The sequence below is a fragment of the Myxocyprinus asiaticus genome, chromosome 28 (assembly GCF_019703515.2).
Source record: "Myxocyprinus asiaticus isolate MX2 ecotype Aquarium Trade chromosome 28, UBuf_Myxa_2, whole genome shotgun sequence".
NCBI lineage: Eukaryota > Metazoa > Chordata > Actinopteri > Cypriniformes > Catostomidae > Myxocyprinus > Myxocyprinus asiaticus.
Window position 1 is genome coordinate 42,970,359 of NC_059371.1, and position 24,592 is coordinate 42,994,950.

At 41.1% G+C, this 24,592-nt stretch overlaps 2 protein-coding genes and 1 long non-coding RNA gene across 3 annotated transcripts in view; 1 reads left to right on the forward strand and 2 right to left on the reverse strand.

Moving 5' to 3' along the window:
• The window catches only part of LOC127418577 (zinc finger protein 721-like), a 620,351-nt gene that overhangs the window by 30,740 nt on the left and 565,019 nt on the right, over positions 1–24,592 (forward strand). The window contains exon 3 of the mRNA XM_051659200.1: positions 10,583–11,996. Within this exon, the coding sequence (XP_051515160.1) occupies positions 10,583–11,996 (1,414 nt within the window). The remainder of the gene's footprint in view (positions 1–10,582; positions 11,997–24,592) is intronic.
• LOC127418652 (uncharacterized) overlaps positions 1–24,592 on the reverse strand; it is a 70,734-nt gene that overhangs the window by 23,960 nt on the left and 22,182 nt on the right. The gene's annotated exons all lie outside the window — the stretch shown is intronic.
• LOC127418643 (VID27-like protein) overlaps positions 1–24,592 on the reverse strand; it is a 36,814-nt gene that overhangs the window by 11,144 nt on the left and 1,078 nt on the right. The window lies entirely within an intron of this gene.

Here is a 24,592-nt window from a genome sequence, read left to right on the forward strand (position 1 = left end):
AGTCTCCATAGAGCCAGCAGAACTTAGGCAATAGACCTCCATTAAGCTTAACAACAAGCAAGCTAATCAGGCATTGGCTCAAAATAGCGTCGTGCATGGTCGGAAATGCCCCCAAAATTGAAACCAACGAGAGGTACAATCTTTCCCGTTTGAGCTCATTATCGTTTTTGGAAGAAGACATGCTGTGAATTTAACTCAGAAGAAGAGAGTGATCCGATACAGCCTTTCTAACACAAAAAGTGTCCCACAAAAGTTAATTTTGTGAGTGAAAACTGGAGTCTACAAAATCTATTATGTGTTTCATGGCCTGTATGTGTATTATAATTTTGTATTTTTTATTATTATCTATGTCTTGCTGCTGTTTTTGTATTGTTGTACACTGGAAGTTCCTGTCACCAAGACAAATTCATTGTATGTGTATGCATACTTGGCAATAAAGCTGATTCTGATTCTTATTTCAGTGACTTAAAAATTACTAACCACGCATAATCTTGATTTTCTCAAAAATGCAAACATGTACATCTCATGTTACAACACTGCTGAGAAAGTGATGCAGTTTATTTATTCATTTTGTTCATTATTCATGCTTTATCTGGGCAAAATTTTGCATTGTTATCCCAAAGCAAGTTATGGCATTTGGAACCAAGGTAGCCTTTTTTATCAAAAGTCCAAAAAACTCTCCAAACAAGTGAGCTGAGGGCTTTACTGAACCTAAGAACTACTTACATTTGTAAATGCCACAATAAACCAGAAACATAATTACATAGAATAAGTAACAAGTAATAAGATCCAGCATTGTTTCAGTTGTGCGCATGGTAAATCAAGACCTGTCAGTCTAAGCAATCGGTCCAATCCAAACTGTAAAACAGTGGCCGATTGGTCTTTACACATCATCCTTTCCCACCATACCCACCCACATACCTGAGATCAGAGATGATCTTATTATCGATTTAAGAGGTTATTCAAGTTTGTTGTTTGTTAACTATAAATGAACACATTAGCTGTTATGTTGTATTTAATTAATTTAATGTTGAACAGATTAGCTTTTTTAATTAAATATGCTGTAAACTGATAATTGTCATTTTCTTCAATCATCTAATTATTAGAACACCTAAAATATGTTGCTTGTAAGTGTTTGCTTCAGCCAGTGGAAGGCATGGTACAAGTGTATGTGTGCACATGATCAGGATGGTACCACCTCTGCCTCATTTTGAGCCAGGAAAAACCCTGGAACAGTATAAGAAAAATTTGTTTTTTGAACATTAAAGCATGTAAACTTATTCTAGTAGACCCCCAAAATAAATGTATGAACCTGTAAATTATCATAATATGGGCTCTTTAAAATAAATGATGATTAACCAATTTCTTGCAAGTTCTAAATGATGATTTTTTTAACGTTTGTTGTAATGTATCATGTATCAGAATTTAATTGCAGTTAATCGTGATTAATTTTGTAAAATTGTGCGATTAATTGGTTAAAAATTTTAATCGATTCCCAGCTCTAATATATATATATATATATTTACATAAACACACATCATATTTTTATATATTTGGTATGTTTTAATTTTGCTGTCATGATAATGAAACCAAACACACATTTATATTTATACCATCTCAGAAGTAGTTAATTTGTTTAACAGATCTGTTCTTGTGTATAATAATATTTTAGAGTTTGATGAATGTCAGTCCATTATAATGATGATGTTTTTGTGTTCAGATGTTCATCATGAGAGAGCAGGTGAATGTGATTCACGCTGGAGAACAGCAGATGCTGCAGACACCAGTGAAGATTGAAGTGAAGCAGGAGGAAATAAAAGAAGAAAATACAACAGAAGAACAACAGAGTGATGAAGATGATGATGAACAGCAGATGTTGCAGACATCAGTGAAGATTGAAGTGAAGCAGGAGGAGGTACAAGAAGAAAACACAGCAGAGGAACAACAGAGTGATGAAGATGATGATGAACAGCAGATGTTGCAGACATCAGTGAAGATTGAAGTGAAGCAGGAGGAGGTACAAGAAGAAAACACAACAGAGGAACAACAGAGTGATGAAGATGATGATGATGAACAGCAGATGCTGCAGACACCAGTGAAGATGTGTTCAGTGAAGCTGCTGGACTGCAGAAACCTGATGAAGATGAGAGGAGAAACCACAGCAGAGGAAGAACAGAGTGATGAAGATGATGATGATTTTGTTCCTTCAGGTATATATATATTTTTTTCTATTGTCATTTTCATGACAATCAACTTTCATGTCAGAATATGTGACACAAAAGGAGATGTTAGGTAGAATGTAAGTTTCAGTCACCATTTACTTTAAATGTTTAGGAAAAAAAGTGTAAAAAGTGAATGGTGACTGAGGGTAACATTCAGTCTATATGAATATTATCATGAAATGCAGTATTGATTGTATAAATCAGGGGCGTTTCCTTGTGTCGATCACAGGACAACCATTGGACGATCTCATTAACAGGTTAAAAGGGAGAGTAGAGAGAGAAACTTCAAGATAACAAGAATCTTAAAGGTGCACTCATTAATTGTAATCCAATAAACTTTTTGTCAAATTCTGCAAATGTCTCCTCACAGTCTGCTAGCTGTCCGTTCTGTGGGTGAATAATCTAGTATTTGTACACAGCCCTGGCTCTGTAAATGGGACAAAAACAAAGTGAATCAGGTCGGTCCACACAACACTACTCCAGCCAATCTGCAACCGGGGGTGGTTCTTGCGCGTGCACAGGATGGGGGGTGGGGGCAGAGGGAGAGGCTGATGCGAACTTTCTTAACTCCAAGGAGGACAAACGGCTGAGAAACAGACCAAGAGAAAAAGGTCAGACGAATATAAACTAAAAAAGAAGGATTATGATAAGTCGAGGGATAGGAACCTCGTCAACATCGGCGAGGCTTTTCAGCAGTGGAGAGACCTCCGGGAGTAAAAGGCTTGAAGACAGATGCAGAAGTTGCTCTTTTTCTTCTCGATAGGTGGGTAACATAAATTTTGCTATGTTTCACAGAACCCATATATGATGTTGTTGTGATGTTAGATTTAGTAGCAGGAGAGATGTGAGTGTCTGGAGCTGGTGTGTGTAAAACCATCTTGCGTGCATGAATTTGGGGGGGGGGAGCTTCCAAAGGAGCACTGAGGGAGGGGTGTGTTTGTGTTGGCAGTTGAGTTCGAATATCAACAGTGTTTCTCAGGAATCACTGAGTGCACCTTTAAAGATCACTTTATATTTTGGTGCCCACGTGCGTTTGACTGACTGACAGGCAGCTTCTGTGTGTGTTCTTTATTTGTGTGTGCTCTGAGAGCGCTATTGGTAATATAGATATGTGCCTAAACTGTAAAATATAATGTACATACTTAAAGATTTGGTCAAAATACCTGTTTTGTTGAGGTATTAATATAAACACAATCCGTTAAGTACCATTCACTGTACTCACATAGCTGGATCATTTTAGTAGCTTTAAAAAGTACTAATGTATTATAATCATCCAGTGAAAAACTGTGATTTAAGTGAGGAATAATTGACTCTGGCCCATTAAATTACTGAAAAATAACGCACACCCTGAGGCCAAAGTCAATTCCTCTGCTTATACCAAGGTCACCACACCTCGGGACATTCTTCAGGTTTTTATCCCCCCCAAAAAACTAGTAAACTCAGCAAAAAAAGAAACATCCCCTTTTCAGGACACTGTATTTTAAAGATAATTTTGTAAAAATCAAAATAAATGTACAGATCTTTATTGTGAAGTGTTTAAACAATGTATTCCATGCTTGTTCAAAGAACCATAAACAATTAATGAACATGCACCTGTGGAACAGTCCTTAAGACACTAACAGCTTACAGACGGTAGGCAATTAAGGTCACAGTTATAAAAACTTAGGACACTAAAGAGACCTTTGACTCTGAAAAACACCAAAAGAAAGATGCCAAGGGTCCCTGCTCATCTGCGTGAACGTGCCTTAGGCATGTGGACTGCAGATGTGGCCAGGGCAATAAATTGCAATGTCCATACTGTGAGACGCATTACAGGGAGACAGGAAGGACAGCTGATCATCCTCGCAGTGGCAGACCACGTGTAACAACACCTGCACAAGATTGGTACGTCTGAATATCACACCTGCGGGACAGGTACAGGATGGCAACAACAATTGCCCGAGTTACACCAGGAATGCACAATCCCTCCATCAGTGCTCAGACAGTCCGCAGTAGGCTGAGAGAGGCTGGACTGAGGACTTGTAGGCCTGTTGTAAGGCAAGTCCTTAACAGACATCACTGGCCACGGTGTCGCCTATGGGCACAAACCCACCTTCGCTGGACAAGACAGGACAGGCAAAAAGTGCTCTTCACAGATGAGTCACGGTTTTGTCTCACCAGGGGTGATGGTCAAACTCGTGTTTTTCGTCGAAGGAATGAGGGTTACACCGAGGCCTGTACTCTGGAGTGGGATCAATTTGGAGGTGGAGGGTCTGTCATGGTTTGGGGCGGTGTGTCACAGCATTATCGGACTGAGTTTGTTGTCATTGCAGGCAATCTCAATGCTGTGCGTTACAGGGAAGACATCCTCCTCCCTTATGTGGTACCCTTCCTGCAGGCTCATTCTGACATGAGCCTCCAGCATGACAATGCCACCAGCCATACTGCTCGTTCTGTGCGTGATTTCCTGCAAGACAGGAATGTCAGTGTTCTGCCATGGCCAGCGAAGAGCCCGGATCTCAATCCCATTGAGCACGTCTAAGACCTGTTGGATCGGAGGGTGAGGGCTAGGGTCATTCCCCCTAGAAATGTCCAGGAACTTGCAAGTGTCTTGGTGGAAGAGTGGAATAACATCTCACAGCAAGAACTGGCAAATCTGGTGCAGTCCATGAGGAGATGCACTGCAGTATTTAATGCAGCTGGTGGCACACCAGATACTGACTGTTACTTTTGATTTTTTTTTCTTAATTTTGACTTTTGTTCTGTTGTTATTATTTGTTCTGTTGCTTGTAATTTCTTTCTTTGTTCTTTATTACTGATTGTTTACTTGAATTATTAGGCTACTTGAGAACTTAAAACGAAGTTTACTTAACAAAATAGTTAGTATTAGTTTCCGTTGCGTTTCGTGGAGATTGCGCTTCCACCGGCTAAAATATTCTGAAATTGTTTTATCTGCTCTGCATCTATTGTCGCATCTCTGACAGTAATGGTATTTAAAATATTCTCTTCTCTAGAGTTCATTTTTTCAAGCTAACTAATAGGGATGTGCACGGATAGCCGACATTCGGTTAACCGTTTGACACGACACTACACGAATACCAAAATATTTGATTATTCTACACATGCGTCTGCACTGTTTTTCTACAGTTGAATTCAGAAGTTTACATACACCTTAGCCTAATACATTTAAACTCAGTTTTTCACAATTCCTGACATTTAATCGTAGAAAACTTTCCCTGTCTTAGATCAGTTAGGATCACTACTTAAGTTTAAGAATGTGAAATGTCAGAACAATAGTAGAGAGAATGATTTATTTCAGCTTTTATTTCTTTCATCACATTCCCAGTGGGTCAGAAGTTTACATACACTTTGTTAGTATTTGTTAGCATTGCCTTTAAATTGTTTAACTTGGGTCAAACGTTTTGGTTAGCCTTCCACAAGCTTCTCACAATAAGTTGCTGGAATTTTGGCCCATTCCTCCAGACAGAACTGGTGTAACTGAGTAAGGTTTGTAGGCCTCCTTGCTCGCACACGCTTTGTCAGTTCTGCCCACAAATTTTCTATCGGATTGAGGTCAGGGCTTTGTGATGGCCACTCCAATACCTTGACTTTGTTGTCCTTTAGCCATTTTGCCACAACTTTGGAGGTATGCTTGGGGTCATTGTCCATTTGGAAGACCCATTTGCGACCAAGCTTTAATTTCCTGGCTGATCTCTTAAGATATTGCTTCAATATATCCACATAAGACCAGAGGACATTTCTCCAAAAAGAAAGATCTTTGTCCCCATGTGCACTTGCAAACTGTAGTCTGGATTTTTTATAGTGGTTTTGGAGCAGTCACTTCTTCGTAGCTGAGCAGCCTTTCAGGTTATGTCGATACAGGACTCGTTTTACTGTGGATATAGATACCTGTCTACCTAATTCCTCCAGCATCTTCACAGTGACCTTTGCTGTTGTTCTGGGATTGATTTGCTCTTTTCACACCAAACTGCTTTTATCTCTAGGAGACAGAATGCATCTCCTTCCTAAACGATATGATGGCTACGTGGTCCCATGGTGTTTATACTTGCATACTATTCTTTGTACAGATGAACGTGGTACCTTCAGGCATTTGGAAATTGCTCCCAAGGATAAACCGGGCTTGTGGAGGTCCACAATTTTCAGATTTCTTTTGATTTTCCCATGATGTCAAGCAAAGAAGCACTGGTCTCCAAATCAGTAGACGACCTATCAGAAGCTAATTGTCTAAATGCTTGACATCATTTTCTAGAATTTTCCAAGCTGCTTAAAGGCAGTTAACTTAGTGTATGTAACTTTTGACCCACTGGAATTGTGATATAGTCAATTAAAAGTGAAACAATCTGTCTGTAAACAATTGTTGGAAAAATTACTCATTTCATGCACAAAGTACATGTCCTAAATGACTTGCCAAGACTACAGTTTAATAATAGTAAATATTTGGAGTGGTTTAAAAATTAGTTTTAATGCAAACCACCAGAAAACACAAGAAGAAGAAGAGCTGAAAGTTTGAGCACTCAGTTTGGTATGTGTTCAATGTGTTTTACATTATTTGTGACATTTGTATTTATTTGTAAGTATATTTTTTATGTCCTGGTTTCAGTCTGGTAGGCTCACTGATTGTTTTCATACAATTTCTTGCTATTGTTTCTGCTATTGTTTGCAGAGAATAGAAGCAATTTTGTCGCATTGCACATTGATTTGATGATACTTTCATTCTCGTCTTTCAGTAAATCAGCTGAAATGTATCTGGTTACCATGGCAATGATGTCATGCACTTGGCGTGCACGCTCTTTGTCGTAATGTCAGTCAGTGCAAGAAGAAATGCACCAATAGAAATTTGTTTTCAACAACGAGCTGAAAGAAGCAGGTCCATTTCTTCAGGCAACACGTGAAAGCAAGGTGTTTTACTGTCACTGTTATTGTTCATTTCCTCACGAGCACTGAGGGAAAATCAGACAATGTCACGTTCAGACAGCTACTGCACTTTTTATGCAGTACAAGCACTTAAATGTTGAGATGTGGGGGGTGTTGTGTTTTGAATTTTAGGTTCCAGTGTTGTGTATTTTGTGTTAAAATGTGTACCTGATTTGACAAGTCATTTCATAATTACAAATGCAATATGACATCATATGGATAGAACAGGCTACACAGAATTTGTACATTAAAAAAAGCTAAAAATACGGTTAAATCATGAAAAACTAAATCTAAAATAAAATATACATTTTCACAAATTACATAGCTTATACAGTTAAGTGCAGAAGTTTGCACTCCCCTTATGTTTTATAAGTTTTCACATCCCTTACAGAATGTATACAAAAATAACAGATAAAATATTTTATATATATATATATATATATATATATATATATATATATATATATATATATTTGTATGTAGTTTTTAGTAGTTTATGTAATTTACTCTTATTTTCACAAATCATCCCGTTCAGAAGGTTTAATCTCTTTGGTTCTTCTTGTGTTGCCTTCTTGAGCATCAGTAATTGTTTGCACTTTTTGTAATGGTTGTGTTTGAGTCCCTCAGTTGTACTAAGTGTCAAAAGCTAGATCTCATCATATAGCCACTGAAGAACTCAAATGTGCAGAAGACGATGGGAAACCAAATGATTGTACAGTAGTTGTGGGTTTTTTATTAAGAAAGTGGACATCTTCACTGCTCAGGATAAAGCAGGGACTCATGAACAATTATTACACAAACAGTCACTGATCATCGAGAAAGCAACACACCGTATTAAGAATCAGTTGAATGTAAACTTCTGCACAGGATCATTTGTGTAAATTCAGTTACTATTTTGTCTTGTGGAATGTATGTGAGTATCTGGTATGTCAAATAGCTTCTTCAGGGCAGTGCTAAATAAAAACAAAATGCAATTTTTATGATCCCTAATTTTCTTTAAGGCATTTTCAGATCTTAACTCATTTGGTTTGTTCCGAAACAGGAGCTAAAATTGTCACAATGTTGCATTTTCTTCTTGGTTCGGTTCGCTTTCACAAGGCAACATTTCAAAACAGACCAAAACTGTGTCAATAAAAGTAACATGTAAGCAAACTGTCCCCTTATTGGTCAGAATGTTTGTGCACTGTTCCGGGATTTAGCGCATCCATTGATATAAATGTTATACCTGTAAAAATGTAAACCGTAACACATTTTCAAGTGTTGTTTATGTCAAGCTTATGCAAAACGTCATCACATTTCATTGTGCAGAATGCACGTTCCAGTCAGAGGAAATACACTTTATCCTACACAGGAATGAAATGCGATGTAAAATTTGCGGCATGGTTATTTTTATCCATCAAAGTTGCTGACTTTGTCCTACCTGTGTTCTGCCACTATCCGAGAGAAGCGATCATACTAAAATTACCTCAGGAATCATAAAAAATGTCCTATTTTAAACATGGAACTATCTAGGGTATTTACGGGTTTTAATGATGAATTACAGTGAGGTGTTAATCTACAAATGTCTTCTCCAAAGATCCATCAGGTATGTTCATGGTTTTTATGGGAATATTATTTGGTTCGTTGGTCAGTTGGATTGGATTGCATTCTCACCACAAGTGAACCGCTCGAGTTCATTTGCAGTCGGTCCACCGATTGTTTTGGTGCAGATCCGAGTGCGATTGCAATGTTCATATATGCCTAAATAAACCGAAACAAGGGAGAAAACGCACCAGGTTCCAAAACAAAGGCTCCAAACGAGCGAGGTGTGAAACGCCCTTAAACTATAATGCATTTCCTCTCCCCCTAATTTCAGTGCCACACGGCTTAGATTAGATCCCTAAATGTTCATTGAACACTATAGAGTAGGTGGCGGTATATGCTGCTTCATCTGTCAGTAAGTGACACAGCAGTGAAGTAGAGCAGTGGTTCCCAAACTTTTTACAGTGGCGTACCCCTCCAAACATTCAACATCCTTTCGCGTACCCCCTAACGCATAGATAACATTCACACAAGGTATTTTGAAAATATGTATATTTAACACAATTATCTTTGTAAAACAACTCCCTTATATTAAACATGTTATATTAATCATATACATATTGAATAAATGACTTGCCAATTGAGATGAGTATGCTAGATATGGTATAACTGCATAACATGAAAACTCCCCCTTCATTGCGTCGCGGTACGCAAGAATAGCGTTCGGTTCTGTGCCTGGAATTGTGCATCTTTGCAGGTATGGCATTGCCGGCCGACTTCGAGCATTGTGGGTAAGTATCTGTGAATTGCGCGGCCAGCTCAAGGTGCTTTTATATGTCAAATTTGACACTGTTAGCAAGGTTGAGCTCATTTGTTGAAAAACATCATGCAACAATGTAAAAACAGGTCTCTAGCGTGCAAGCAAATGTGAGCGAAAATTATTGCATGTGAATGTGGAAAATTATTTGGCCACACCGGATGTCTGACACCTGTCATCAAAGCTTATGAACTTGTGCAATCAGAATCAAAACTCCCTGTGCATCTAACCTTAAATACAAATTATGTTTTAAACAAAAAAAGACAAACTAAAATTGTAGACGACTGAAGTGTGCGAGTCTGGTAAAACAGTGAAGGATCAATTTTACTTGCTATCACTAAACTACGTCACCTAGCAGTGTGCTGGGCTGGCGAAAAATGATATTTGTGTGACGCACGATGCGTGAATAGATGCTTTTTTTTTACCGCAGAAGATAGGGTTATTTCATTGCATATACATCTGACCTTAATGACACAACCATTTTGGTGTTTCTACACTAGAGGGCACACAAAATGATTTTTTCCAGTGAGAAATACATGAACTGGGTTTGAATGTTATTTTAGACTAATGAAATTAAAAAAACTTTATTTTTGTACCCTTATTGCCACCTCACATACCCCCAGGGGTTTGTGTACCCCAGTTTGGGAAACACTGTAGTAGAGGAATATTGCTGATACAATGTGTCTGATCAGAAAGAAGTTATTTCCACATTCTGGTGGTTGGGAGCAGAGGTATTCAAGCCTTAATATACTTTTTTAATACGAGTTAAAAAGTAATGGAGATCTATTGAAAGTTGCATTTTTAAACTTTGAAGTGTTGCTAAAAATGACTTTTCATGTGCTCCCTAGACATTTACATTTAGAGAACATAATTGCGTATTGTGTTCCTTTCAGTTTTTCCTAAATTTTCTGTAGTTGGTTTTTAAAAAAAGTCTTAAATGTAGCTTTATAAAACCTGAAGGAACCCTGTATAAATATAAACTTTTTGCACAGCAAAAATCACAAATATATACTGGACATTTGTCGTGTTCTGTAGTTAAAGGGTTAAAAAATGTTTTACATGTGTCCCTCTTGAATTGATTTTTGTCAACTTATTGTGTTTATTGTAGAGCTGATGGAAGTGAGAGAAGAACATGAAGAGCTGAAGGAAGTGGAGGAGGAACAGCATGATTTCATAACTGGAGAAAAATCTTTAAGTGGCTCAAAGACAGAAGACAATTACTCACCTAAAAAGCCTCGAAGAACAGCCAAGAAAGCTTTCACCTGCTCTCAATGTGGAAAATGTTTCACATGTAAAAGCAATCTTAATAAACACATGAGAGTTCATACTGGAGAGAAACCTTACACGTGCCATCAGTGTGGGAAAAGTTTTGCATATGCAACCAGTCTCAAGATTCATCTCTTTTGTCACTCTGGAGAAAAGTCATTTGAATGTGATAAGTGTGGTAAAACATTTGTTCTGGCACAGTACCTAAAACAACATCTGAAAACTCACACAAATGAAAAGCCTTACAAGTGTTCTTTTTGTGGAAAGAGTTTTACACGCGTGTCCTATTTGAAACAACATCAGAAAATACATACCGGTGTGGTGGCTCATATGTGCATTGAATGTGGAAAGACCTTTACTACAGCCAGCAGCTTGAAACTGCACCAAAGAATTCATACTGGAGAGAAACCATACAAGTGCTCACACTGTGAAAAGAGTTTCACTCAGTCAGTAAACCTGAAAACACATGAGAGAATTCATACAGGAGAGAAACCATACAAGTGCTCACACTGTGAAAAGAGTTTCACTAAGTCAGAACACCTGAAAACACACGAGAGATTTCATACTGGAGAAAAACCTTACAAGTGCTCACACTGTGAAAAGAGTTTCACTCAGTCACAAGACCTGAAAACACATGAGAGAACTCATACTGGAGAAAAACCATACAAGTGCTCACACTGTGGAAAGAGTTTCACTCGGTCACAAGACCTGAAAACACACGAGAGAACTCATACTGGAGAAAAACCATACAAGTGCTCACACTGTGGAAAGAGATTCACTCGGTCAGAAATACTGAAAAAACACAAGAGAATTCATACTGGAGAGAAACCTTACAAGTGCTCACACTGTGGAAAGAGTTTCACGCGGTCAGAAACACTGAAAAAACACAAGAGAATTCATACTGGAGAGAAACCATACAAGTGCTCACACTGTGAAAAGAGTTTCACACAGTCACAACACCTGAAAACACATGCGAGAACTCATACTGGAGAAAAAATTTACAAGTGCTCACATTGTGAAAAGAGTTTTACTCTGTCACAACACCTGAAAACACACGAGAGAATTCATACTGGAGAAAAACCATTCAAGTGCTCATACTGTGAAAAGAGTTTCACTCGGTCAGAACACCTGAAAACACACGAGAGAATTCATACTGGAGAAAAACCATTCATGTGCTCATACTGTGGAAAGAGTTTTACTCGGTCACAAACCCTGAAAACACACAAGAGAATTCATACAGGAGAGAAGCCTTACCACTCATGGCCTGAAATTCATTTCTGAAAATGGGGAGGGAATTCCCCCCTTAAGGCCTTGATGTACTTCCTACGAAATGAAAGAATCAACGGGTGTGACATCATTTAGAACAAAATCTGGCCAAAAAGAAGGTGTTTGTGCATTCGTTGCGGTGGTTCATAACAGCTCGCTGGGGTGAACTTTTAGGAAAACATTTTAACGGCTGCTAAACACCTTCTTACTGCCATTAGTCCACATCATCGGTAGGTGTGACCTGGAGCTCCAGCTACCTTGAGGCCGATGGGTAATTTTGTTTAGGTTGTTCAGTGAGTTCAGTCAACATTAACACATTGATGTGCAGAGTTATTAGCAAGCTGGTGTAAATGTACCTACATCTGTATAACTGTTTGCTTAGAGACATTTTCCAAGACCAAGTCACTTTTCTCAATTCCTGTATAGGTCAGATAGAACCAAGGTCAGAAATCAACTTTTCCATTAAGGGGCAATATTTGATTTCCATTGGGATTTTTTACCTTTATAAGGGCAATTTTTTATATTCTAACCTTATAAAATGACTGTGTCATCCTTTTATGTTATAATTTAAACAGTAATTTCAATTTGAAAAATGGTATGTTTCAATAATTACAAAATTGCATGATCCGTAGATTACGTTTGTGCATTGTCACTGAAATATTTTTCCTCATTCACATATTTCCAGATATTTTGGTTAATAAATTAACATAGCCTACAAAACTAATGCACTGAGATAGAGGAGGTGGTGACTGCATTTCTCCAGGTTTGGAATGAGGAGCTAAAATAAAACGTAGCAACTCTTTTATTAAGAATGTTCAAAGTGGGCTCACATTGACTGATTCAATCACAATGGAGATTAATTTGTTTGTAGAATACTTCAGATGTAATGAAATGTCAAATGTGAGTGAAATAAACAAGAAATTATGCACCCTTTTCTGAAGTATTATCTTAATTTGTTACTCAAAAAAGCATCTTGCTGTCTCAAAAGTATTTGCCTAAGTTGTCAAATTGTGCCCTATAACTATTGCCCTGGTATCTACACTATCAATACAACCCCCTGGGGGCCTTTTAGCCCAAGTAAGGGAGCTTTTTACCCCAGGTGTGGGTTAAAAGGCTCCCTTGCCACCTTTTTTTTATTATTATTAATTTTATTTAAAACAACCTTCTGTTGTTCCATCAATATTCAATACAAATTCATCTATTTCTTGAATCTTGAGACACTTGGTGACCAGAGAAAAAACAAATTTTCCTAAAGGTGTGCCTGTAGCCCCGTTGCACCCTATTATTAACTACATTGTAACATTTGGTTACATTATATTTTGTGTTCTCTCAGACCTGATTAACTTAATAAATATACTGTGTAGTGTTGGGCCTCATGTATTCAGATAGAAGACAAAGGCAGGCCTAACACAGTCGTAAAAGCCTGACTGAGGCCACACACACAAATTCATAAATCTTACTGATAAAAACCATGCCAAAATCAAACAAAGGGAGTCCAAAACAGACCACAAATCCCATGAAGCCTTGCTCACTAAAGGATCGAACTCTCAACTCCTATTGGATGAGGCACACAACAGAATACCCCTCAACCATGATGTCATCGGGAGTAGAAATATCTCTGAGATCCTTCCGGGCATTGCTTCCAGCAACTTTGCTCACCGTGCGTAGACGCAGCTCATCGCTGCTCTCAGGTGTAGCCTCGTGGCACAAGGAAGTAACGTATGACTTGAAACTGTGTCCATACAATCTCCATCTTGCTGGACGAGTTGAGATTACTCTGTGTTCCACCGAACACACTAACGGATCCAAAGGAGATCACTGAGCAATCCGCATCTTCATCCATTTGCCTGCAGAAGTGAAGAGGAAAAAAAAGATTTCTCTTCCCTCTTCAATCAAGTCGACGTCGCTGATTTCTCCGCCAGCCCGCCGAGAATCAGCAGCCGTACCGCCTGCCGACAGAGCGAGGAAACGGCCTGCTGTCATCACCCGAGCCTCGAGGAAACGATTCGGAGTCAAACGACGGATGAACACACATTCTACCTGCATCCTCATGCGATTCAAGTAAGAGGTTTACGTCTGGGCAGAGATAGAGTATTATAGTGTGTTATTCTTGTGTATCAAGGTTATTGCTTGTACAGTTTACAGACCGCCAAGTCCGCTCATTGCTGCTAATAATACTCAAGGTATTACTGATCCACCGCGTCTCTGAGTGATAAACGAACAGCTGCTTTCTCTCCCATGATTGCGAAACCGGCTTTGGTGCCGTCACTTTATTCTCTCTCTCTCACACACACACACACGACCCCTCACAAACGTTCTTGCATACACTTTTGGCTAGTAGATAACTTCGTGATAAAGCTCAGCTTTGTCCCTAAGTTATTGTACAAGCGGAGACACGGTAAACGGGCAGACGCCATTAACCGTCTTCTCTCTGCCCACATTCGCGGCCATATTCTCTGGCCGGAAATCTCGCGTGATGTACTCTCCACGAGAGTCATGTCTGCCATTTTGTGCGCGTCACTCCTTACACACCCACACCCACCTTCCTCTCATGTGTTATAGGCTTATTTTGGTTACCATATCTAATCATGTCACTGTTTAGTTTGTAGATGTAAGTTTGAAGTTTATTGACTGCATTGTATTGATTATTAATTGATATTACTGCATAAATAAAATGTGTTATATTTCAAAGAGAAGTGTTTTGGTTTGTTTTGCATACACCTGAATCAAATGCTGACAGGGAATGCCAGTGCTCGGATTCAAGCCTTCATTGTTTCATTTCGAAGGTCGATTGTTCTTCGGACATCGATTTTCCTAAGAGAACAATCAAATATTGAGACCGTCACACTGTCTGGTTATTAGTCCCTGATTCCAGGGTGGTGCCCCAGCGATATTAATCCTTATTAATATTCTATTGATTTTTGATAATCGATAATTTTCTTTGATGACTGTTGAATTTGAAGGATCAATAAGCTAGTGTTAATTTTAATCAATGTTTCATTGATGTTAATAATTAATGATTATCTTTGATAATTGTTGATTTAAAGGATTAAAAAGCTAACATTGATTCTCATCAATGTTCTGTTGATTTTAATAATTAATAATTATCTTTGATAATTATGAATTATTGCTAATAACCAAACCCGCTCCTGAACGTGGCGCACTACATTTAATGGTGCGCTGTGTGAGGTTTTAATGAGTTAGATTCTATTATTTAATTTAAATATTAATAACTAAAGAAATAATTATTAATTATTTCTGATAGTAACACTGATCTAAACAACCAGTAGAACCTACAGTAGCATCCATCCCTCCCGCACTTTTGGCTTCCAGCTGGTGAGGAGGCTTTTCAAACAGACAGATGCATAAGTGAGATGAAATGATGGACAGGGAAGTTGGCTATAGCACAGAGAGCGACAGTGTAACTAGGAGAGTATGTGTGGCAATGATAAAAGGTTGTCTTTTGTATTCAACAGAAGAGAGAAACTCATGCATGTTTGGAACAAAATGGGTAAATGATGACAGAATTTTAATTTTGGGGTGAACTATTTTTTTAAACTTTTTTGTTTCCCAGTGATGTCTGAATGTGTGCTATTTTACTAGAGAAAGGTTCCAAATTATAGAAACATTTAGGAAGTGTCAATGGAAATAGAAGTCTGGTCACTTCAGATTTTCCTGTATAATGCAACAAAATGTATTTTTAAGTTGAACAGCAGCAGGACTGATTAATCCAAGAGGCCCTCACTGCGGACTGTAGCGCGATGATGTAATGGATTTCATCTACTACCTCACAGACATTTATCACGTAGTGGATTAAACCCATGTTTTAATGGATTTAAAACGTTCGGAGCCATGATATACTGGATGTTTTTAATACAAACATTTTATTCAGCGAGTAAATAGAGAGAGTGCATTAATTACTATATTTCCTTAAAATGTATGTTAATAGTATGCACATTAATAACTTTTGAGCTTCTGGGGTTTCAGTCTTCTAAGAAATATGAGATGTTGCTGACTGTTTGGAGTGCATTTGTTTGGTATGGATAACTATTATTACTCTGAGGAGGAAGGAGACAAAGAAAGATGGTGAGGTTTAAGTAGAGAAACATGGAAGGTAGGTGTAATACTGTAGTGTGAGGGTAACTGAAGCCAGTATGTGACTGCATTTATCTGTTCAGTGATGGTGAAGGGACCAATGTATTGGGAGCTTAACTTTCTACAGGGTAGCCGGAGCCAGATGTCTCTTGTGGAGAGCCAGACCATTTGCCCAGGCTGGTATGGAGGTGGGGAGGAGCACCGAGCATCGGCCTGACTCTTTTGGCGCTGGACTGCCCTCTGTAGTTGGACGTGAGTAATGTCCCAGACCCTCTTACTCTCTTCAAACCAGTGGTTAACTGTTGGGACCTTGGGTGGCTCACCGGACCATGGGAACAAGGGAGGTTGAAAGCAGAGCATTCACTGAAAGGGAGTTAGCCCCATAGCAGGTTGTCAAGGGAGATCTGGGCATACTCTGCCCAAGGAAGGAAGTGGTTCCAGCTGTGCTGGTGGCCATGGCAGTATGTCCTCAGTTAACGTCTGATCTCTTGGATCTTCTGTTCCATTTGTCCTTTAGTCTGAGGGTGATAACCAGATGAGAGGCTAACTGACACAGAGGAGGGAGAAGAATGCCTTCCAGACCCGAGAAATGAACTGAGGACCACTGTTAGACACTGTCTTCCAAGAGGCCAAAGTTTTGGAAGACATGATGGAATAGTGCTTCCACAGCCTCTAGAGCTGTAGGTAGGCCTTTCAGAGGTACCAGTCAACAGGCTTTGGAAAATTAATCGACTGCCACCAGAATACAGGTGTAACCATTGGAAGGTGGTAAATCGGTTATGAAGTCCACTCCTAGGTGTGACCAGGGATGATGGGGTATGGGCAGCGGAAAGAGTGTGCCAGCTGGAAGGAAATGAGACTTCAACATGGCACACTCAGGGCAGGCTTGGACAAAGCGTTAGACTTCCTGGGACATATCAGGCCACCAGTAGCAATCGCGGAGGAGCAAGAGGGTCTGATTGATGCTGGGGTGACCAGTGCGAGGTAAGTGGAGAGATGTGGGTACGTAAGTGGATCCCTCCGGACACCCCGGCGGAGCAGTTTCGGTGGAGGTAGCTTCAGCAATTTGTTCATCTAGGGTCCACTGGATGGGGCTGATGATGAGGGATGGAGGAAAGATGGGTTCTGGATTGGTGGTAGTAGCGTCACGAGAATGAAGCTGGGAAAGGACATCCGCCTTGATGTTTTTGGACCCTGGATGATAGGTGATGGTAATATTAAAGCATGTGAAGCATAAGGTCCATCTGGCCTGACGAGGGTTCAGCTGCTGTGCCCTCCCAGAGGTATTCGAGGTTGCGGTGGATGATGATAATTGGAATGGATGACGGGAACACTCAAGCCAGTGGCACCACTCCTCCAGGGCCAGGTTGATGGCAAGAAGCTCCCGGTTGCCAATGTCATAATTCTGCTCCGCTGGGGATAGTTTTCTGGAGAGGAAGGCACATGGGTGAAGCTTAGGAGGATTCTCCTGCCGCTGAGAAAGGATGGCTCCGACGCCAGTGGTGGAGGCCTCCACTTTGACTACGAAAGGTCGTACAAGGTCAGGATGTTGGAGGACTGGAGCTGTTGTAAAAGACTCTTTGAGTAGCTGGAAGGAGCGACAGGCTTGGGGGACCAGGACAGAGATTTGGGTTTGGCACGAAGGAGGGAAGTGAGAGGTGCAGCGATGGTACTGTAGTTCCTGATAAATCTGCTGTAAAAGTTTGCAAATCCGAGGAAGCGTTGTAAGTCTTTCATTGTTGTAGTTTGTGGCCATGTCTATACTGCTTGGATCTTCCCAGGGTCCATCTGCACGCCCTTGGGACCGATGTAATATGCCAGGAACTGGACAGAGGGCTGATGGAATGTGCACTTCTCTGCCTTAAGGAACAACTGATGTTCACAGAGCTTTTCCAGGACCAGTGTGACATGTTGAGTATGTTCGGATAGGGTTCGGGAGAAGATGAGGATGTTGTCAATTTAAATGAGGACAAATCGATGAAGGTATTCACGGAAGATCTCATTCATGAAACCTTGGAATATGGAGGGAGCATTGGCCAGTCCATAGGGGGATCACCCGGTATTCGTTGTTGCCAGTAGGTGTTATAAAGGCGGTAGGGAAGCCCCTTCCGTATTCGGATGAGGTTGTAAGCACTACGTAGGTGGAGTTTGGTGAACACCATTGCACCCCGTAGAGTTTCCAGGGCAGTATGGACCAAGGACGGGTGTTCAGATACTTTACAGTGACCTCATTCAGAGCACAATAGTCTATGCAGGGCCGCAAAACTCCGTCCTTCTTGGCCACGATGAAAAAACTTGAAGTGGCAGGGGATGTCGAGGGACGGATGTATCCATGTTTGAATGCCTCCTCCACATACCTCTCCATGGCCTTCTGTTCAGGAAGTGAGAGGGGATAGATGTGGCCTCATGGTAACAGAACTCCTGGCAGCAGGTCAATGACACAGTCCCATGTTTGATGAGGTGGTAACTGTGAAGCTCTTTGAGGGCTGAAGACATCTCGGTAGTTCAGGTAGACTGAAGGGATATCAAGTTTGTGATCACTCAGGAGGCTTTCTATGGAGGTGGCGAAGATAGATGCAGGATGTGGGTAGTGGCACCAGGGATTTGCAAGGAAGAGCCAGGCATCTCCAGAAGCAGGACTCATCCCAGGACAGGACCTCTCCAGACACCCAGGATATCACAGGAGAATGTTTCACCAACCATGGCCTGCTGAGGATTACATCTAAATTTGATCCATCCAACACCAGAAAAGAGATGATGGAGATAATCATAATGGCTGAAGCCAATGCGAAGGGTTACTGGGGAAGTTGGTGAGTGATGAGATCTTTACCCAACTACTGTTGGCCCACTACTGAGTGGATTGGGAACGTGGCAGGGCGAGCGATCGTACAGAGGTGGAGTTGATGGCAGAGTGCCCTTGAGACTAAGTTTCCTGCAGAGCCTGAGTTAGAAGATATCGTCACAGTGGTGCTCAATGGCAAGTTGATGATTGGGGAACAGGTTATGAAGCTCACCGTTAAACATTTTGGATGGACTGGACACTCAGGGATAGCATGAGCCACAGCTCCACAGTACAGGCAAAGATGGAGTTGAATGCAGCGCTGGCGTTCTGAGGGAATTAAACTGTACGAGTAAATTTGCATGGGTTCCTCTGAGGATTCAGGATGGTGGGTCTGATGGACAGTGGACGATGGCAAGAATGGACAAGGAATATTTTCTGACAGGCAGGATTTCATACGATTGGCCACTTTTATGAAAAGTTGAATAAATCATTCTAAACCCATTGTGGCGTCATACGGCGAGAGTTGCAGCCTTAAAGAGGGTTCGAATCTCCGTCAATAAGTGGTAAGGAGGGCCAGTTCATTCCACCGACTAGCTGCCGCTAAGATTCTGAACTGCATGGCATAATTGGATATTGACCGCTTACCGATGGCGATGGAGCTGTTCGTTGACACGGGAATCTCCAACGCCGTGACAGACCTCTTTTAAATGCGTGATGAATGATTCAAGGGATTGAATGACAGATCCATCCTGCTCCCATATGGTGGTGGCCCATTGCAAAGCTGGCCCAGTGAGCAGGGAGATGATAAAAGCTATTTTAGCTCTCTCAATAGGGATCTGTAGGACTGCATCTCCATCGTGAGTGAGTACTGGAGTAGAAAGCCATTGCATTCCTCCGCTGAACCAGAGTTGCTGGAGAGACCAAGGGACTGGCTGAACTCACAGAGTAAAAGGCAGAAGAAGTGGCAGTAGGAAGCGGAGTGGTGGCTGAAGGCTGTGCACCAGCAGACTCTTGTGGGTTAGCAGTATGGGAGACTGAAGTGGACACAGATGAAGTTGTGGAGAGGGCTCAACAAAACTGATTAACCAGCGTTCCTATGTCGTCGGAGATGAGATGAAAATCTGCTCTCACTGGGTCCATGATAGCAGTCTAGTCTTCTGGCAGGAAGGCAACACGCAGATGGACAGTGAACCCAGATGCAGGAACTTTATTGAAATAGAGGCAAGAAAAACAGGTGAGTAGTAAATTAACTTAACTGGCACAGAGTAATGAAGATGGTTGTAGACAAACGCTGATGAAAGATTCATGGGTAGTGAGAGCAAGAGTATAATATAACGCTACTTTAGAAGAGCAGTGAGGTCTGTGTGATCCTAATGGAGACTAGACACTGGCTGTGGCAAGCATTTGATCTGTCCTTGATTGCTGATGAAATTGTGTGCAGATGATTAGAAGCTCGGGGCGAGTGATTGGAGTGTGGATGGAAATGACAGGGACGGTGAAGGTGTGACAGTCTCACTGTAACCACCATTTTTGCTTTGTGTTTTTTAAAGAAAAGGAGGGACAAGTCAAAATAAATGTATTGTGGTAATCGACATTATGCCACAAATCCTGTCGATTGAGCATAACTTGTATTGAACACGGAATATTCCTTTAATAATAAGTGCATTCATGATTAGGTTATAAAAGGAGCTGTCAGCGAGTCAACAGGGTAAGCAAAAAACAATCCAGATGGGCATAGTAAACAACAGGTCCGGAAGCAGGCAAGAGTAGATAACCAATCAACAGGCTTTGAAAAATCGATCGACTGCCACCAGAACACAAGTGTAACCATTGGAGGGTGGTAAATCGGTTATGAAGTCCACACAGAAGTCCAACCAGTTGGAGAAGGTGTAACGGTAGCCAGCTGGTACATGCTGTGCAGTGTGTGTAAACCTCACTCCTCTGGCCTCAAGAGGTGCACTAGCAACTGATGCTAGAGGCTGTAGCCTTTAGCCTCCTCATTAATGCGTCCACCTCCCATGCCGGAGACACTGGTTCGAGTCCCGTTCGGAGTGGGTCAAGCAGGACCGGTAACAAAGGCAGCCAAAAACCAAGTGGCAGAGATCAATAGCGAGTTCTTGAAGGGACAGGCTGAGGTCATTATCCAGGAAGGCAATGAGAGTTAGGTGAGCAAGACCAAAGGGCCTGAGGCAGGAGACGAAGCCATGGTAGAGTCAGGCAAAGAACAGAATCCGTCAAACTAGACATGGCAGGCAGAAAGACAGACAGACAAAGATCAAAATAGACAGCAAAAACTGTCAAGACTGACTAAGCAAATAGCACAAAACAGCACGCTGTCAGAGCCAAAGCTTTGGATTTAGACGAACTGACTCTATATCTTGAAAACTTAGAAAAGGAATTAATAATTCTGTGGAGGCAAGGCATAGATCTACTGGGGTCAGAGTCAAATAGTAGAATATCATCTGCGTAAAGCAAGAGTTTTTGCGCCATACCTCCCGCCACCACCCCTGGAAAATCATCCTCCTTTCTTATTGCAGTTGCTAATGGTTCCAGGGCAAGACAGAATAATAATGGGGAAAGAGGGCAACCCTGCCGGGTGCCCCTATCCAAAGTAAAATAATCTGAAATTAGTCCATTTGTTTGTACTGCCACTACTGGGTGTCTATAAAGTAACTTAATCCATCCAATAAACGTACTTCCGAACCCATATATTTCCAAAACCTTAAAAAGATAATCCCATTCTACCATGTCAAAAGCCTTTTCGGTGTCAAGTGAGATGGCAGCGACCGGAGATTGATCATTCGCTACTGACCACATGATACTGATGAGACACCTAATGTTATCAGAAGAGCTACAGCCCCGAATAAACCCCACCTGATCTATATATATAAGTGAAGTCATAACTTTACTTAATCGATTAGCCAACATTTTTGACATTTTTTTTACATCTAACTGGATCAGGGAAATTGGACGGTAACTTTTACACTCGCTTGAATCTTTGTCCTTTTTAAGAATCAGACTGATCCGGGCTTGTGTCATGGTTGGAGGAAGCTTTCCATTCTTTAATGATTCAGTATAAACTTCTAACAAAAGTGGAGTCAGTTCTGTAGCATAGGATCTAAAAAATTCAGCAGCAAAACCATCTGGCCCCGGAGCTTTGCCAGTAGGTAAAGCCTTAATTACCTCATCAAGCTCCTCCAAGTTTATCTCAGAATCAAAACAATTTCTTTGCTCAGTCATCAGTTTAGGAAGTTTTAATGGTTCCACAAAGTTTCTAATATCTTCATCAGTAGACGAAGACGTGGAACTATAAAGATCAAAGTAGAATTCTTTAAAAGCATTATTAATATCAGTGGCCATGGTAAATATTTCACCACCAGCAGATTTCACTGAGGCAATGGTAGAAAAAGACTCTCTCTGCTTTATATATCTAGCCAAAAGCTTCCCTGCTTTCTCCCCTGACTCAAAGTATGACTGTCTTGCCCTGACTAACCAAAACTCCACTTTCCGCGACAAAATAGCATTAAATCTGTATTTCAATCTAGTCAATTCTCTGAGGCCATCAAACGACATTCTGCGCTTCAGCTCTGACTCTGCACTTTTAATATTCTCTTCCAACTCCACGAGTTCTCGTGCTTTGGATTTTTTGGTGAATGAGGCATACTGTATGATCTGACCCCTAAGAACTGCCTTAAGTGCCTCCCAAGCCACGCCCACAGAGGATACTGAGGACTAGTTGTCTCCATATAAATATTGATTTCAGTCTTTAACATTTGTTGGAATTCAGGATTTTGCAACAGGGACACATTAAAGCACCAACTATATGATTTCTTTTTCTCTGTATATGGCAACATCTCCAGACTCACCAGGGCATGATCTGAGACTAAAATGTTTCCAATTGAGCAATCCACAACAGATGAAATGAGGGACTTAGATATCAAAAATAAATCTATTCTAGAATAAATCTTATGGACTGATGAAAAAAATGTATAGTCCCTACCAGATGGGTTCAAAAGTCACCAAATATCCACAAGTCCAAGATTTTTACACATCCTGTGAAGCGTCATTGTTGCTCCAGGGGGCTTACACACTTTTGCTTCACTATGATCAAGGACTGAATCCATCAAATGATTAAAGTCTCCTCCCAATATTATATTATGAGGGGTGCCAGCGGTTTGCAACATCCCTTCAAGATCTATAAAAAAGCCCTGATCATCAGCGATAGGCGCATAAATATTAGCCAAAAAATCCATCCAGCGTGTTCTGGGTCTTCCCCTGGGTCTCGTCCCAGTTGGACATGCCCTAAACACCTCAGCAGGAAGGCGTCCAGGAGGCATCCTAATCAGATGCCCGAACCACCTCATCTGGCTCCTTTCAATGCGGAGGAGCAGCAATTCTACTCCGAGCCCCTCTCGGATGTCAGAGCTTCGCACCCTATCCCTTAGGGTGAGCCCTGACACCCTATGAAGAAAGCTCATTTCGGCCGCTTGTATCCACATTCTTATTCTTTCGGTCACTACCCAAAGCTCATGACCATAGGTGAGGGTTGGAACGTACACCGACTGGTAAATTGAGAACTTTGTTTTACACCATGTGCTGTGTGCAAAAAAATAAAATAAAAAATATCATACTATGAAATTCTGTGCAATATCACAGGGGACATAACATGTGCAAACCTGTTTCATGATCTGAAATAGCGAAACTCAGGTATTCTGTTTGAGCAGTAAATGCAAGTAGATGAACAAACACTGTGACCTTGACTACACTGAATCTGTTCCTCGCATGGGGTAACTCAGCAAAAAAAAAAAAAGTTTTAAGGACACTGTATTTTAAAGATAATTTTGTAAAAAAAAGATGGTAGGCAATTAAGGTCACAGTTATAAAAACTCAGGACACTAAAGAGACCTTTCTACTGACTACTAATACCAAAGAAAGATGCCCAGGGTCCCTGCTCATCTGCGTGAATGTGCCTTAGGCATGCTGCATGGAGGCATGAGGACTGCAGATGTGGCCAGGGCAATAAATTGCAATGTCCGTACTGTGAGACGCCTAAGACAACACTACAGGGAGACTGGAAGGACAGCTGATCGTCCTCGCAGTGGCAGACCACGTGTAACAACACCTGCACCGGATCGGTACATCTGAATATCACATCTACAGGACAGGTACAGGATGGCAACAACAACTGCCCGAGTTACACCAGGAACACACAATCCCTCCATCAGTACTCAGACTGTCCGCAATAGGCTGAGAGAGGCTGGACTGAGGGCTTGTAGACCTGTTCTAAGGCAGTCCTTACCAGACATCACTGGCAACAACGTCACCTATGGGCACAAACCCACCTTTGCTGGACCAGACAGGACTGGCAAAAAGTGCTCTTCACTGATGAGTCGCCGTTTTGTCTCTGGCCTGTACTCTGGAGCAGGATCAATTTGGAGGCGGAGGGTCTGTCATGGTCTGGGGCGGTGTGTCACTGCATCATCGGACTGAGCTTGTTGTCAATGCAGGCAATCTCAACACTTTGCATTACAGGGAAGACATCCTCCTCCCTCATGTGGTACCCTTCCTGCAGGCTCATCCTGACGTGACCCTCCAGCATGACAATGCCACCAGTGATACTGCTCGTTCTGTGCGTGATTTCCTGCAAGACAGGAATGTCAGTGTTCTGCCATGGCCAGCGAAGAGCCTGGATCTCAATCCTATTGAGCA